General features: G+C 39.4%; 2 protein-coding genes across 2 annotated transcripts; both read right to left on the bottom strand.

Moving 5' to 3' along the window:
• Window positions 1-3,089: 3,089 nt before the first annotated feature.
• Window positions 3,090-10,712, bottom strand: ythdf1 (YTH N(6)-methyladenosine RNA binding protein 1). The gene is made up of 6 exons (XM_044015623.1): window positions 10,346-10,712; window positions 9,919-9,946; window positions 8,146-8,240; window positions 6,411-8,051; window positions 4,764-4,808; window positions 3,090-4,660 (listed from the first exon to the last, which is right to left on the bottom strand). The coding sequence occupies exons 1-6, from the start codon at window positions 10,373-10,375 to the stop codon at window positions 4,646-4,648; spliced, it is 1,854 nt and encodes a 617-aa protein (XP_043871558.1). The 5' UTR covers window positions 10,376-10,712; the 3' UTR covers window positions 3,090-4,645.
• Window positions 10,713-11,657: 945 nt separating this feature from the next.
• nkain5 (sodium/potassium transporting ATPase interacting 5) lies at window positions 11,658-17,120 on the bottom strand. Its single transcript, XM_044015622.1, has 7 exons — window positions 16,882-17,120; window positions 16,009-16,146; window positions 14,627-14,707; window positions 13,537-13,734; window positions 12,517-12,577; window positions 12,296-12,367; window positions 11,658-12,218 (listed from the first exon to the last, which is right to left on the bottom strand). The coding sequence occupies exons 1-6, from the start codon at window positions 16,933-16,935 to the stop codon at window positions 12,312-12,314; spliced, it is 588 nt and encodes a 195-aa protein (XP_043871557.1). The 5' UTR covers window positions 16,936-17,120; the 3' UTR covers window positions 11,658-12,218; window positions 12,296-12,311.
• Window positions 17,121-17,624: the final 504 nt, after the last annotated feature.

The following is a 17,624-nucleotide window of genomic DNA, read 5'->3' as shown; positions in this document are numbered from 1 at the left end:
AAATTCTGACAAAAAGTCATAGTATAGTAAGATCGCCCAAAATGACAAAAAGTCATAGTATAGTAAGATGTCCAAAATGTGACAAAAAAGTCACATTATAGTAAGGTGTCCAAAATTTTACATAAAAGTCATAGTATGAAGTCCAAAATGTGACAAAAAAGTCATCATATTGCAAGACGTCCAAAATGTGACAAAAAAGTCATCGTATTGTAAGACGTCCAAAATGACACAAAAAAGTCTTGGTATAGTAAGGCATCCAAAATGTGACAAAAAAGTCATAGTATAGTAAGATGTCCAAGACGCCCAAAAAGACCCAAAAAAGTCATAGTACAGTAAGACGTCCAAAAATACACAAAAAAGTCACTGTATAGTAAGGCCCACAGAAATTATGAAATACTAAATCGAAATTATGACTTAGTGTCTCATAATTGTGACATTGAAATGCATTCTTCTTTCCTCTGATGATTATGTTCCGGGGAGGACGTGGGTGGATCCACGTCATGACGTCGTCTCTCGTAGCCTATGAGGGATCGGCGCATGAAATCGGGACGAGTCGATTTGATGTAAAGAAATGTCTAATAACTGGAAAACCCAGTGGACATACTTTTCTTTGAGACATTTAAATCTGGGGGTCGAAGTGGACACATCATCGTCATCATCATGATGAGGGGCCTGTCCGTTTCCTGCTACACCAGCACTGCAGTGGACGCTTGCAGTGTTTGGCCTCCACGGATCCGTCATTGGAGTGAGGCGCGGATGTTCCGTGGACGTGGGGGGATGAGATTAAACCTGCTGCGGAATGAAGACATACACATACGCGCATCTGGAGCTGGAGACAGCGGAATGTCCTTCACTTCAAAAGAGAGCGTCGTCTCTGAGTGATGCAGCTTGTTTTATTCGAGTCTTATTAATGATAGAAATTAGATTACAGGTCATGAATCGCAATGGCGCCCACGGAGGCGCGTGAAATTATGTGGGTTTGTTTTTTTGATTGTGTGTTTGTGTCAGATTAATAACTCGGGATTACCACTCCTCGTGTTCACAGCGGACCTTGATTTATTAGCCATACAATTAAGGCACGCGGTGAATGCCAAGAGAGGGATCACACTCTCTGCTCTTCATCCTGTGAAGATCATTCATGAAGATGAAGGTGATGAAGATGATGCAGAGTAACACTGTAACACATGCAGCAGCAGCTCAGGCCTGAACAAAGACTGCTCCTGCTGCTGCAGCTTCACTAAATGTGGCCTCACTGTGGAGGCAGATTATTATTGTTATCATCATTTTTGAGATTTTAAAATTTTAAACCATATATATACTGTGTGTTTTTGTGGCGTATTTGCAGGATAAATTTCCTCGACTGACCCTAATTCAATGTTTCTCCTGAAAGAAAGCAGCCATCACTAAAATGAGAGGTCTTTGGACAGGGCCGGTCCAAGCCTTTATGGGGCCTTACGATGAATTTGATGTGTGGTGCTTGACTATTATGGATACAAATGTAACATTGCATTAATTATAATTGTATTATTTACACCAAACCAGTGTTTCCATGAGGAACAGTACCAAAATAACTGCCCCCAACTGTTCCATTTTTCAGTACCCTTCCCTTGGGGTACTAGAGTAATGGTATGGTACAGTGCAGGTCGAGCTAGACACACCATTGATTGAGCGACAGAAAAGCGTCACTCCCCTGTGACTGGTGTTTCTTCAAACGTAGTCTATTCTCATACAACACTTGACGTCCTGTTGAGAAAAACAGCCACAAACGAGCTTCTGCGTCATTGTTTGATGTTGTTGTTGCACTGGTACAATGTCACGATTACGTATCTCGCTGACACAGCCATCGAGTGCAACTAAATGTAGTTCTGACCAAGGTTTTACCGTTCTAAACCGTACTGAACTGTGCCAGTGCCCAGGGCAGTAAAATAGTATTAGTAAATTAGTAAAAAGTATTAATTATTAGTAATTACTTTCTCGTTCATTCAGAGTGAAGCACTAAAGTGTGGTGATACTAAACTTGAATTAGTTGTTTTTTTTAAAACACAGGAACTAATGAGCAATCGTCACCTACGAATTAAAACCACATAAGTTATTTAGACATCTAAAAATATCTACATTTCTCTATGATGGTATGTTTATTTTTTCTTCCACATAAACAGCTGTTTATTTGCTTATGCCGTGGACTGGCACTGCCTTTAGTTGATCAAATGAAACTTGCTGTAAATGATTACATTTATGATTCGTTTGGGTGTTAACAGATAAACCAAATACTGCTTCTTCAATTTCACCACTATAATCTTTTGGTTTTAGATTCTTATCACTCTTTTTGCTACATTGCTTGCTCATTTAAATGTTATATTGTCAGTGTAATAATTATTCAACTTGATTTATTGTTTTAAATGTACTTGTCTGGTTTGATGATTAAATAATTACATTTAAATAAAAATAATCCATTTGGAGATTTGTTTTTCTGTGACAATAACCAATCTATTTCAATGTGTTCGTTGGTCATGGTCATTACAATATCCTAACTATGGCTGAAATGATTACTCGATTATTAATCAATTACTAATTTAATCGCCAACTAGTTTGCTATTCAGTGTTTCGTTAATGAAACGTGATTTTTTTCTGGTTTCTTTGCTCAATATAAACAAAGAAATAATTATTTTGGTTTGTGGACAAAACAAGACATCCGAGAGCATTATCATTTCCAGGTTTGACAAACACTGATTAATATTTTTCAGCATTTTCTGAACCAAACGATTACTCAAATCGAGAAAATAATCCAAATATTTATCGATTATGAAAGTAGTGTCTTGAGATAATGCATGTTAATAATGCATAATGATAATGCATGTCATATGGCACTATACAAACAAAATTTAATTGAATATATCGAGTCATTTCGTGTCAAATAAAGTTTAAGCAATTTGCAGATGCCATGACAGTATAATGATAGTGGGGCAATAAAAGAAAAATGGTTATGTTATTTTTTTAAAGTAAAAACAAAGCTTTCTTGGCAGATGTTTGATTTTGATCTTATTTGATCCTTTCTCAGCATCCCAGTGACAGCAATAATGAAAAATACAAACAGGTAATAATATCTTTAATAATGAACATGATCAAATCTAAGAATGTGACAGTGACCTCTGACACAATGGATATTTAATTCAGGGGTGACTTAAAACTTTTTTTTTCTTGAATAAATTTTCTATATTCCAATACCGTAATATAACTCTGATTGCTCCACAGTCGTACTCCCTTGTTTCTTTCACTCCAGCATACATACACATACACACAATACAGCAAGCAATTAAAAAAAAGAAAGAAGAAGTCACAAACATATACCATAATAGGCTAGTCTCTGGGTGTTCATACACTTGACAATAAATCGGTTAAATATAATGCTACAGTTAACATTTTGAGGCGATCTTAGTTAGAAATGCCGGTACATTAAAGCTTACATTTTCGTGGGGGATGACGTGGAAAGGTTATAGCAATGAAAATGCTGAGATCAATATGATGTTAAGAAAGAACAAAAAAAAAAAGCAAAGAACCAAAAGGACAGGCCTGGCTTTGAGTTTTAAAAGCAGTACATGCTACATTTCCTTCAGAATCTCACGGACAGACACTCTGTTGGAGCAGATGGGAACAGAGGGGGAAATCAAAGTCACTGGATTAGAGAAACGGAAAACAAACTGTAAGCGATACAGATTATGTGAATTTCATTCCTTTAGATAAAAAAAAAGGGGGGGGGACTGCCTTTTTGAGCTTTTGTTAACTGGACATCTTTTCCCTGAATGTCTAGCTGACGAGTTTTAAAGTACAGTGTTAAGGAGAAACAAAGTCATTTATTCTACTGCTTAAAAGAAATGTTAAGGCTCCAATCTGAGAAAAAATAAAATCTAAATTTTCTGCACCTTAATGTTACACTGATATCAATTAGAAGCAAGTTGGTCTTTTTTTTTTTCTCTTCAAAATACTAACACTTATGCTTTTCTACGGTCACAACCTTGCACATTTAGGCCTATGCATACAGAAACTCTCAGTGTCACATTCCTCTACCAAGGTAGAACAGCCCAGACATGAAAACATAAGAGGGCCGTCATAGAAGTGTCTTTCCTTCTAATAATATAAAATACAACGGGCCACAAACAGATAGCAGACATTTGTCAATTAAGTGTTGTTCACTCATTAAGATTAACCAATACAAGCACTTTAACATTTCTCCAACACACACACCACAAAGTGAACAGTCACTGAATATCAGCAGCATGTTGTCAAGAGATTTTCAAAACAGACGTGCAGATATTTATATTAAGTTTAAGAATGCAAGTTCTGGGGGGAGCGATAGAGATTTAAAAGGCTAAAAAAAACAAAACAGAACAGGAAAATAATATATATTATTGAAGCGATTCACCTGGTGGAACTAGCTTCATCCCTGCACTCATCTTAAAGTTTGGGAACCAGGAGCAATGTGGCTCAAATGTTTTGACATGGGCCAAAGTCAAAATAATTAAATAGAAAAACATATTAGTTTTCAATTTCTATATGTCCGTGTGTTAACTTTTTAAATCTTTAAATTTTAGTATGTCCATCCGAGCACAACCACTGATCGAAGCTTTCAGAAGTCTTCTTCTTATGTTTACTTCTGACGATCCTGAGTGGAGGAGAAAAACAAGAACAGGGTTTTTAATCGTACAACTATCATTAAAATATTCACATGATATATCAAACAGGATAAAGAGCAGAAGTGACTTTACCTGATCGATTCTGGATCGGTTCTGTATTGGGGCAGGCTCATAGCCCTGTTAAAACAATCAGAATAAGAAATTAAAACATAAATCAAAGCCTCATTAAATGTTAAAGGTTTGTCATGTAAAAATATAACTTAAATACAGAGCTGATTAAGTTTAATAGATTTTTTAAAGCGATAGATCAGCTTGAGGTACTGGCACAGTCATGTGGCGTTTCCACAAAGTGGAACATTTCAGTTCAGTACAGTATATATATTTTTTTGCGTTACCATTAAGAATACCAAAATATGCAGCCCCAACCGTTCAATTTGTCTGTACCAGAGCATTAGCACAGAAGGGGTGGAGCTAGACCCACAACAGTGAGCTGAGCCACAGAAAGTGTCACTCCCTTCCAACCGGTGTTTCTTCAACACCTGCAGTCTATTCTCACACAGAGCTTGACGTCTTGTTGAGACAAACAGCCACAAACTGAGCTGATGTCATCCACGGTTGTCTGCTGTGTCACATCCGATGTTGTTGTTCATTGTCACCTGTCAGGCCCCGTATCTCACCGACACAGCCATCGGGCACAGTGCACACCTTCAGAACAGAACCAAGTAAAAGGTACTGTTCACAGTCAAAACGCAAGCCTGAAACAAGGGCTTTACTGTACTTAGCTCCCTTAAGTTAAGTTATATGATATCTTATGAAAACCTTAGCCACTTTATGTCAACATTAGACAGTCTTTTCTGACTGGGGGAGAACTTTGTTTTTGCTTTGTAAACCACTCACTGCACCAAAGTCCACAGAGAAAATCAGCCATTACACCCATCAGCACAGAGAAGTTGATGATTCACTGCTGCCCCCATCAGTTCAAATGTGTTATTTCATGACTTAAAATCCTTCTTTCGGTTTAACCCAAGTGACACCACCATACCAAACTAGGCAGCAATAGACCAGCAGTACTTCAAGAGGTAGAATGCAGATTTTGGTGCAGGAGAGTAAGTGGTTTACAAATTTGAGTTTACAGTTGAGATAAATTGGCTAACAAATTCTCAAGATACTGTGGAATTATTAGGTGCGAGGTGATGAGTATTAAGTGAACCTTAAGTTGCTAAAATATTTTCTTCTTGTGTTGCAGCGGTCAGCCATGTGATCAGGGAACCATGCCAGTCTTACGGTTGCTGACTGTGTATGCAGTGCTGACTGTGTCAGTTCCTCATACAACCATACCTAAAAGAAACTATCACTTTAAATACTTGAACTTCCATCTGATGTTTAAATCAATAATGAAAACAAAGAATATAAGAAAGGATAGAAATCTGCTTACAAATAAGTAACTGAATGAATATATCAATATTTTTATTACTGTTTGTTATTGCCATTTGTAAAATAACTTGAAACCACACCTTGCTATGACAATTACATATTGTACTCAGTCATTATTATATCATATATAAAATGAATTGTACTAGTTCAATCCAATTATATTACTTTGAACTTTAGTCAGTCTAGAGGAGGTTTCTGAGAAAGTATTAAACCTGTAAAGGGCACTGCATTGTAACAGGTGAAAATTAAGGATACTTGCCAACACATTTATTTCTAATACCTATTTTACTTTCTCTAACTCATATGCGTAAACTCATAAGGGTAAAATCTCAAAGAAATGTCTACCTTTTTCACCACCTCCTCCTCCTCCTGCTTCTTCTCATAGTGGGAGAAGTCATCAAAGATGGAGGTGGTGTGTTTGTACTGGGCAATAATCTTGAGCACCTGCTTCGCCTTCTCCAAAGGAACCTCTTGAGTGTCACGAGAGTTGGTCACTGGCTTGTTGTCATTGTTTTCCAGGCGAATGTGTCGCAGCTGGCTATTAGGCACGTCCTTAACAAACAACCAGTTCACATCAAACTTGCCCTTCCACTTGTCCTGCGCCCAAACACCAGCACTGGTGCCATAGTCCACAGGTGAGCGCATCTCCGCCACACCGCAGAAATGGCCGCTGCCATTGACACTGAACAACAAATAGACAGGGCCTTTTGAGTTCATCGCTCTGAATGCTGAGTCCAAACGCTTGTTTCCATGCTCTGTGCTGCACCAGATTGAATACTTGATGGAGCGGTGGATGTCATCCTCGGAGTAGCTCTTGATGATGAATACACGGCCGTTCTTCAGGTTCCAGTCAAACTCCTTAGGGTTATAGCTATGGGCCGCTCGTAGCTTCTCCAGCACAGGGTGAGACTCCAATCCTGGCTCTGGAAGCAATCCCACTCCACCTCCGTTACCGATGCCGCCACCATTAGAGGAGCCACTGCTATCCAAGCTTCCACCACCATAGCACAAGTTGCGGTTGCGTGGGGCAACCCACCGGGTCTGAGGTGTTGGAGCAGAGTTGTGGTTGTGATAAGGCTGTGGAGGGGGTGGAGGACCCTGCATGGTCATCTGCTGCACCAGGGACTGGGCAGACTGTATGGATTGTTGAAGGGGAGGGAGGAGACTGGGAGCATGGGAGTGAAGCTGTGGCTGGTGCTGTTGGTGGTGGTGGTGATGGTGGTGGTGATGTGGCAAAGGAGGGGCTATCTTGGTAGCAGTCCCTTTATTATCCCATGAATCAATGTCCATGTTGTGTTTAATGGTGGGTGGAGGCAGACTTCCTCCAGATATAGGTGTGCCGGGTTTGTTCTTGGCCTTTTGCTGCTGCAGCTTGGCAGGTTTACTCGCAATAGCAGCCCACGATGTAGGTTTTGGAGGGGGCATTCCGATTGGCGTCCCACCATTGCCAGCAGCAACAGCTGCAGCTACGCTGCCACCTCCACCAATCACAGAGCCTGCACTTTTCACACCCGAGCCACTTCCTGTCACATCCCCACCTATCTTTAGGCCCAGCATGCCCTGCTCTAGGCTGTTCATACCTGGAGCCTTGCTCAAGGTGTCACTATGGAAACCTGTCTGGCCATCTGGGACTAAGGTGCCCCCTAGAGAGCTAGGAGGGTAACTGTAACTCCCTCCATAGGCTGAGCTCTGAGTCTGTTGGCCCTGAGAACCACTGGTGCCCCATGCAGAGAAGGCCGGATTCTCTGGGAAAAAATTAAACCTGTGAGGATAGATGCTGCTGCTGAGCCCTCCTGGCTGCCCAAACACTGTGTCGTGCATGAAGTGATGGTCTCCATTGCTGAGGGGGGCATAGGGTGTCAGGTACGGAATTGGTGGATCACCTCCTGTTGACCAAGGAGCTTCACTGAGAGGGTAGGGAAATCCAATGGAGGGGGCATAGTAGCTGGACAGGTATGGGTCCGTCATGGACTGATAACTGTTATTCTACAAACAGACACAGAGTAAAGATAAGTTGTTAGGGCAACAGAATGCAGGAAAAGCAAGAAATAACTAATTAAAATTCAGAGGTGTTTCCCACCTGGTTGGACTGGCCGGTGAGATAGGGCTCAAAGTCATTGTCATGGACTGTGTCCTTCTGGTGGAGGGAGCCATTCTGCACTGAAACTGGAAAGGCTGCAATGAAATCAAATCAATGACAAAGCTGCATGTCAGAATTCAAAATATTTTCAACCTACTGGTGCAAAAATCTATTATGGAGCCTAAAATATGAGCAGTGCATTAGAGGGAAAATCCTGCTTATGATGCCTCAACTGTGCAGTGTATACCACCATCACATACTGTATAAAACTGAAAAGCAACTGGGGAATTAAAAATACAATCGATAAACATGAATGGTGGACAGTAAAGTCTTCAAATAGATAGTGTTTAATAGACCATGTGAATGACTAAATGTAATGTGGATACTATTATATAATACAATACAAACACATTGCTTTTATACAGTTTTAGACCTTCTGTTTTGACATAAAAATTAAGACAGTATTGCACAAAAGTTATAAGACGTTTAAATTCCTATCCATCATTGAAGCTGTAGATTCTTTCTGCAGTGAGAAAACACATTTTGTATGCACACCCACAATTATATAAAAAAACTACCCTTTGTGGCAGAATGAACAAGGATTCCTACAACCAGTAGTGAGGCCCTAGCAGAGCCCTGGCCACAGCATTATAAAGTCAAAAGTTTTAAACAACAAAACAGCCTAAATGCAGGTTCTGCAAATTGTTTGGAACAAGCCCACAGTGTACTTGGCAAATGTGTTATGTTAAAAGCATCTTTGTTCCATTTATAGAGCCGTAATGTTACATGAGATTTTAGCAGAGATGCCCAAGTGTATTTTGAAATATTATGAGAGCAAAACGGTCTCAATTCTGTTGTGGACCTGAGACAGTATCACATGATAGGTCTTCCTGGCAAAAACTAGTTTTGTTTCAGGTGCACTGGAGCAGGAACTACAAATACCACTGTCCGATGCTTACCCATTATAATATGGGCTCAGCTTGATGCATCTAAAGATCTAAATCAGATGTAGAAGAAAAATGGCAAGACAGAGAGAGAGAGAGAGAGAGAGAGAGACAGACAGGCAGAGATTATGAAAATTTGGATGCTCCACTAGCTTTTGAATCTATGGTGTGGAAGCATTTCGCTTTTACCAAGACGAAAATTAGAAAAAGTGGCAGACAAATATAACAGCTATAAGCAAACACTGGCAGACTGCGGTGACCAAAACATTGAGGAATGCGAGTAATATGAGAGGCCACCTGGCAAATTGTCACCCCCAAAGATTAGAAAAGATGTGCCGAAAAAATCCAACCAGGCCAAAATAATTTACAGAAGTGGGTTTACAAACCCACTTCATCATAACAGCATGATGGCTCAATATCTATCATTTAATGAATAAAGCAAAATTTCCATAATCTGTGGTGGACAACAAAGGTTGCAGATGAGAAGTAAACACGCTGAAGCTATAGTTTAAAATCCCACACCGGACCAACTAGTCAAAGCTCTCTACAAAGAGACAAAGCTTAAGTTTCACAGAGCCTCAAGCAGTCAGAGTTCATCAGGCTCACCACAGAAGGGCGGACTTTACGTGCAACTCTGAGCTTTATGTCTATCACAGTTCCAAGAAACTACTCATACCATGGGCAAGTAGCTGCGGGTATTATCATATGATGCGATTTTGATATTATTACATCACTAGCTGCTGGGTATGCAGAGTGGTTGTTGTAATGATTTATGCCCCCATATCATTACACGGGGATGTGGAGAGGTACACCAACAATGTTTTCTTACCTTTACTTGCATCTTGTCCTTTCGATGTCTGAATTGTCATATTCGATGGATGAATGCATGTGAAAGGAGGAAGACAAAAAGAAAGCTTTGCATGGGTTATCCACAGCATTACACAGATGTATTCAAAAAATTATTTATACATATATGTACACACACAAACATATGTGTATATATATACAAAAATACACATAGACACAAATAGGCCACTAGCACCGAGCGTTGCTGTGTTATGGTAGATAGCCAGAAGAATCAGTGGTGCGGGCCTTCGTTATTGACCAGTTTTCCAGCTAACCTCAGGTGGCTAACTAGCTGACTAGCTGCCAGAGGTGGCATCGTCTTCCAGGAGTGGGAAGCGCACACAGCGCACAGTTCGTTTTCCCAACGGAAAACGACAACCAGACCCTGAACGTATGGCCTCCCTGCTTACCTGAGGGTCGATACTGGCCGCAGACATCATTCATCCACCTGGTGTTGTGGTTGAAGCCTGGCAAGACGTTCAGAGTGTCCGCCGTGTGTGCGGCTAATAGCCGGAGAAGCTGCTCCGCGCTACTTTGCTAACAGTTAAGTACAGTTAGCAACCGCCGTTGGCCGGTGACTCTGCTCGGGCAGCGGACAGTTTGTTTATGGTCGTAGCGCTGCTGCAACTCCACGCTGTCCCGTCCACATGAACCCAGAGATACGTTTATCCGCTTCGACCCCCCTTCACCGTTACATTAAATCCGACCAACCTCGGTGGCCCTGCTCACTTGCCCCAATGGCAGCTTCATCCGGGGTCTTAGAGGCGGAAGTGACGTTGGTGACGTAGAAGACGCGTCCGCTGCTACCTAGCAGCAGCATTGCTGTGGCAATATGTAGCTTTATTAAGTGTCATGTAAACACGCCTTCTGTTGTATTAAGGCAATTAAATTTAGATTTCTTGCTAAATGAAAATCTAAGTAGTAAAAATAACACAATTAAACACCATCATTCAATATGTAAGGTGTATTAATTTGAGCTTCAGTGATTAGACATTTAATCTGAGTTCAAATACACATCATACCCTAATCCACCTTTGTCTCATGTGACACCAAATAAATGTATTATTATTTGTCTGTCTGTCTGCTAGAATGAAATAGCATGCACCTATATCGGGGCGCAACTAACAATTATTTTCATAATCAATTAAACTCTCAATTATGTTCTCGAATAATCGATGACTTGTTTTCCATAAAGTTTTAGAAAATGTTGGAAGATATTGATATTGATAAATGTCTTATTTTGTCCACAAGTTATTTCTTTGTGATACAAAGCGAAGAAAACAAAAAAACAAAACTCTTTATGATTTAAAGAGTGTAGTAATCGATTAATAACCAATGAATCAAGTAATCACTGCAGCCCTATACCTATATAATTTTATCATTATGATCTATACAATTTTATATCATTTTTGAACACCCTGTAATCGGAGTATATTCGGGTTTTCGACAAAAATGGGACAGTTTAATGGGTTTCCTGGGATTCTGTAAAACTGGCATGGATGTATGTCAGCAGTCAGCGTTCTGTTTGAATAGACCAGTGACTTCTTGTCAGTAAATCTTGTCAAAATCATGCTGAAAACCCACATGTTCACAATTAATTTAATATTAATATTTTCCTAAAACAAGGGGACACTTGGACAATAGTGACTTTTTTGTTTTTAGTTCACAGAATACTGTGTGGACTTTCTCTTGTTCATTGTATTAAAAGGACGGCAGCTTGGATTATGTATGTATGCATTTTAATGCAACAATAATGAAGGTGACATTACAAAGACAATAAAAAAAGTTATAGTCAAATCAGTTGTTTTAAGTCTTGTCATTTGTTACAGTGTCAGAAAGATGTGTCTGTGTTTGTCACACCTTTCACACCTTGTAGCACTACAGTACACACTGTATTATAGGTTTTATGTCACAAAATTATATCATACACTACAGAACATTTGGTTACCTCTTTTAACTGAAATGGCACAATAAATTTACACATGTTTACAATTTAAAACATGAGAAAGAAACAGCTGGTTATTTACACATTTCAAATCACACTGGAGCTTTACACAAGTATTAAATATCCAGCAATTTCACACACAGACGCATCACTCGACGCACGAGGTAAACACATGCCTTGATAATGGACAGTGTGTACAGCGCGGTTAGGTTCAGCATCTGTGAAAAAGTTTTATTGTCAACCAGACGTCAGCCTCTATTCAGTGTCTTCATCCTCTGCCTGCTTCCTTTTCAGCTTTTCCCAAACTCTTTGTTTCTTTTTTTGCCATTATTTATAATCTGGACAAAATTACAGAAACGTGTAAGATGTTGGACAAAAAAAATACAGTAAATAAGTGACTGACAGTGATACATACCCGTCAAGTCTTCTCACTAGAAGAACAAGTGAGGAGGTTTGGGTGGATGATGGAAATCACCAATGAAATTAACTACAAGAAATGGGAAAACAGGGACAGTAAAAGAGACAAAATCACAAATGTGTATACATAAAAATGGAAGACGGCTAAAATACAATACATAGATCTCTATGATGCTTATGTGTGCTTTCACCTCATCTCTTTTCTATGTGAATACTTACAGCTGTCTTCCTCGTCTGAGTAAGTGCTGACAACATAGCAAGCATAAACAAATCCCAGGAGCTGTGGAAAATAACACACAAACATATGAAGTTTAAAGGTAATCATTATGAGCCTTGTGAGACTTTGGCATTTTGATTTGCCACACAAGAAAAGCACAGGTATAAATAAAAAATAATAGTTCATAGACATATAAAGCTCCTGTTTGTGACAAGAGAAAAGTCATACCTTCAAAGTACATTGATTAAAATAAATAAATAAAACTTTCAGCACTTCATTAAGCGAGCAACAGTCTGAAGCAAAGTTGAGATAGGGGTAATTTCACGGTAGATTAGTGCGTCACTGTGCAAAAAACATTTTGTGTTTTTCATCTGATCTGGAGTGTCAGACCACGAAGCAGAAAACAACCACAAACCAAACCCTCTCAAATGTTAACAGGAATAATTGAACCTAGTTCTTTAAATAATACACAACAAAGAACTGAAGGTGAGAAACAGTGCTGTGGCATTTACAGAAAAACAAAATAGAAATTCATTTGTAGGTTTCAAAAAAGAATTTTGAAAAAAACAAACAAAGCCAACACCACATTCAAAAAAATTAAGAAATTAAGAATTGCACTTAATATGTAGCTACATACTAGAATTTCAATTACAGCCAGAATTATTTGACCAGCTTATTTGATAACAGTTTGTTTCGGTTTTTAATAATATATATAGTTATATATTTGTATATAAATTTATCAATGACACAGCTTTGCACAAATATATCACATATCCTTCCTTAAATGGAGTTTTACATATTACAAATTAAGCAAAAGTTTCTCTCTATGCATCCTGATACATATTTAGTGATGGCAAAACATAACTAAATGGTGAATAAATGATTTATATTGTAAAACACATATTCACATAATAATTATTATGTTGATGCGTTCATTCATTATTTAATATCTTAATGAATGTAGTAAATATGTGCTGAGTGACAACATCACACAAAACCGCTCTGATGATGATGGGACTCACTGATAGGAGGAGCTGGACGATGCAGTGCAGGATCTCGATATACTGGTATTCCAGCCAGCAGCTCAGTACTGTGGTCAGCTCAGGGTTCTGCTGGTTGTGCCACGCAGGAGAGGGCAGACTCTCGCTCTCACACCCTGGACCGTTGTCTTTCCACCACGAGCGATGTGACGACACTCCGAGGGTGAGAACATCGCTGTCCTACAGGTTAGAGACACTGGGAACTTTTACTTTTACCATCTCACATACTGTGCGTCTCCATTCCATTAGAAATCTACTTCCTCAAACACTGAGAATTATATGTACCTTTATTTATCTGGGTGATTCCACCCTCAAAGAGAACAAGAACATTAAAGACAAAAGAAACCAGTAGAATATTTTTCTAGCTCCAGTAGAATGCCATTCAACAACAATGAAACAATCCCACACAGGATTGTCTAAGTAAAAAATACCACAGGAAAAAGGAAGCTGTTGGAACCAAAATTCATATTTACTCATTCATTCATTAATCTTCTACTGCTTTATCCTGCACATGAGGGTCACGGGGGGCGCTAGTGCCAATCCCAGCTGACATAATATGAAAGGCGGGGTCACACCCTGGACAGGTCGCCTGTCCATCACAGGGACACATAGAGACAAACAACCATTCACTGTCACACTCACACCTACAGTCAATTAAGTACAATTTGCCCCAAATCTGCATGTTTTCGGATTTTCGAAGGAAACTGACCCTTGTTCTGACTGGGTCACGAAACCTAGTCTTCTTGCAAGAGTGCTAACCACGAGAACTATTCCAACCATGCCCTATAATTTCTCATGTAAGAGAAAAAGAGGCTTATTATGGCACAACACTGGCCTCTGGCTGCCAAGAGAAAAACTCAGTGAACGCCAGGGGGACAATATATATATATATACAAATGGTTTCTTTTTTATATATCACATTACCCGGAGCAAACTAAACTTTAAAGTCCTGTCACTGTACACGCTTCTTATTTACGAGTGTGAAACTAATAGAAGGGCTGAACTCTGTATTTAGACACTGTAGCTGTGTGGGTCTTTAATTATCTGACAGTTACATGACCATTAGACGTACCTTTGAAAGCCCTCCCAAATCCAAGTAGAGGCAGCTCACAAAGACATTCCAGCCGACCCACATCAACGTCCACAGCAGGTACTGAGCAAACAAAAACACCACATTGCAGCAAAGAATGAATATGTGGCTCGTGGCTCCCCTCTCAGCAAGATAAATTAATTAATCTAATTGTTAATAGTTCATGATGAAGTACTGGACACTACTTCAGGCCTCCATAAATTGTAAAATTACCATGAAATAAATCCACATACTGCTACTTCATGACAAAAAATACAATAAGCTTACAGAATCCACATGATTGTTTAAGGAGGAATCCATCATTTCCAACCTTTTCTGCTTGTGTCTCCATTTAAAAACAAACCATTAATGTGGATGATTTTTAGGAGGAGTAAGAGATTTCAATTTTGACGTATAAAGAATAAAAACCAAAAGAACAACTAAATACCTATTTTCTAGTATAACATTAAAAACATTTTCCCTCACACATTTATCATCTAATGACCCAATGCTGGATACCACAGCATTAAACTGTCAAATTACTTTGTGTATTTAATAGTTAAAACTAACTCATCCAAACCACACGCAGCTACAACTGTAAATCTTTATCTGTTTTTTGTTGTTCTTGGTTGGACGAGCTGTATTAAAAACTATTTCCCGGACAGGGATCAAATAAAGCATTTCTGATTCTGATTCTTATTCTGATAGAGTATATACACATCAGTATTAACAATCTCTCCCACTGCCACAGTGGATCATTTACATGCATGTTAAAAGTCAGATTTTAGTTGGACTAAGACAATTATTTGGTTTTCTTAATGTCATTTAAACACGTTAGTCCGACTAAAATCGAGCTAGTCTTAGTCAGACAAAAGTACCTGGATAATGTGATTCATACTCCTGCATGTATACGCTTAGTTGGATTGTAGTCGGACATCTCGTTCTGCACATGCACCAAAATTTTGTTTGCTTTTGTTTATTCTGATTCAATACACACTAGCTTATAGAAAGATACAGCCAGTCATACGTACGCAGTGAATAAATCGCACTAGTCGGACTACAGCCTTAGCTTGATTAAACTGTGCATGTAAACGTACTGATTGTTTTCAGTGATCTGCATATTTGATTGGCAAAGCTTCTAATTCTGGATGCCCTTTTCTGATGAAACCCTCCCCTTTATCTGGGCTTGGCACTAGTAGTAGTAGTACACTGGATGTGGCTGGGTCAGTATTAACAATCTAATAAAGTCAAAAATAATAACAAATCAATCACAGGGGACATTTTACTGCAGAACATATAACCTTTATAGAGTATTTCTGTATTATTATACTGGTCTGTTTGATCCACTAAAGTACTTCATACTGTTCCCCAGACAGTTTCCTTACCATGATCACGTAGCGTGATCTGTACTGGATGACACCAAACAGGCCCAGGATGACCATGATGATGTGAACAAAGTTGATCATGATGGGAGCCCACTGGTAGCCCAGGAAGTCAAACGCCTGCCTCTCCAGTGCAGTTATCTGGACAGGTCATCAAAGCAGAAACACAGTTGAAAGACCCCTCCGACAAAAATGGGGAGTTACAAAAGACCACTTTGTGTCCACAGGAGATGAGCTGTCATTTGTACATTTACACAATAAAATGTCAAGGCAACTGCAGCTATGGTTTTATACTGTTGTGCCCTCTGAGCTTCAGTCATCGTGAGTGAGTGAGTGAGTGAGTGAAGTGGGGGCAGGGTGGGAAAAAGACAGAGGCACATTACAAAGTGGGTGCAGCCTTTCATTGTGGAGGCTGCACTGGTGGGGAGTCAATGCTTTTCATCAGCACCTCCAACTGAGCAATACAAAAGATACTTATTTATGTTAGTAAGGCTTCAAGTGACAGTTACTTTCATTACTGAACAACATGGCTTATACTGAAAGACAGAAAATAGTTTTGACATATTATCTGATTTATACACAGTTTAATACAACAATTGACAGATAAAAACCTGCACCAGTTTATATTCAAAAAACATTTTCATTATGACAAATGTTTTCCTTCTTTAAAAATGGTTAGTTTATAAAATCAAGTAACACAAACAACAAAAAAGGAAGTTTCTCATCAGGAAAAAGGAAACATCCAGGTCTTTTTTGTCCAGGTGCACGTGCAGCTTTAAGATGATGAACAGGTGATTTTCAGCAGTGCAGAGAGGAAGGACAGTGACAGGCCTCGTGTGTGTGTGTGTGTGTGTGTGTGTGAGAAAAACATCTTACCAACTGCAGGCAACACAGGAGGACCAGCACGCACCGCGCCGAGCAGCAGCCCATCTTCTTACGATGGTGATGATGATGATGGTGGTGAAGGTGTGAACGACTGGATTTCAAATGTTGCTCAAACACAATTAAGGACCGAACCTGCAGAGGTTTGGGTCCATTGCCAGACGTGTAGTGGAAATGAGCAGCGCACTTCACCTCACGAGATAAACACGTAGGCTGTCCCTGCGTGGAAACTATACGGGGACGGGGGAGGGTAGATGTGTATGACGGGCGATTAGTGCCACAAAGCAGAAGAGGGGAACCTTGAAGGACAAAGTCAACCTGAGAATGCTGATAGGACACGTTAGGACATTATTGTGTTGACCAGAGGCAGATATGGATGTTCATTTTACGTAAAATAAAATAAACATACTAGAAATCTTTTTATCCCCTCTCCACGCAACACAACTATTGTTTGTTTCTCACCATAATTAAATCATTCTAAATCATTCTAAATCATTCAATAGGTTTAAATGAACAGTTTAATCAAGCTAAGGCCTTAGTCCAACTAAGACAGGAAATCCATTTATTGGGGTGTGCATGTCTGACTCCGCCTCCTTGTGCATATTGAATCAGTTTCCCATTGACCTTTATGTCACAGAAAAACAAACGGCAAGATGGACAGTGAGATGGATCGTGCTGTGGTTCTGTATGTTTCATACCTGCTGTACATGTTAATCGTGATATAAATTAGTGGTTGC

The sequence above is a fragment of the Solea senegalensis genome, unplaced genomic scaffold, assembly GCF_019176455.1.
Source record: "Solea senegalensis isolate Sse05_10M unplaced genomic scaffold, IFAPA_SoseM_1 scf7180000013726, whole genome shotgun sequence".
In the NCBI taxonomy this organism is placed as follows: Eukaryota; Metazoa; Chordata; class Actinopteri; order Pleuronectiformes; family Soleidae; genus Solea; species Solea senegalensis.
The sequence above is the reverse complement of the archived record's forward strand: the minus strand, read 5'-3'. Positions and strand labels throughout refer to the sequence as shown.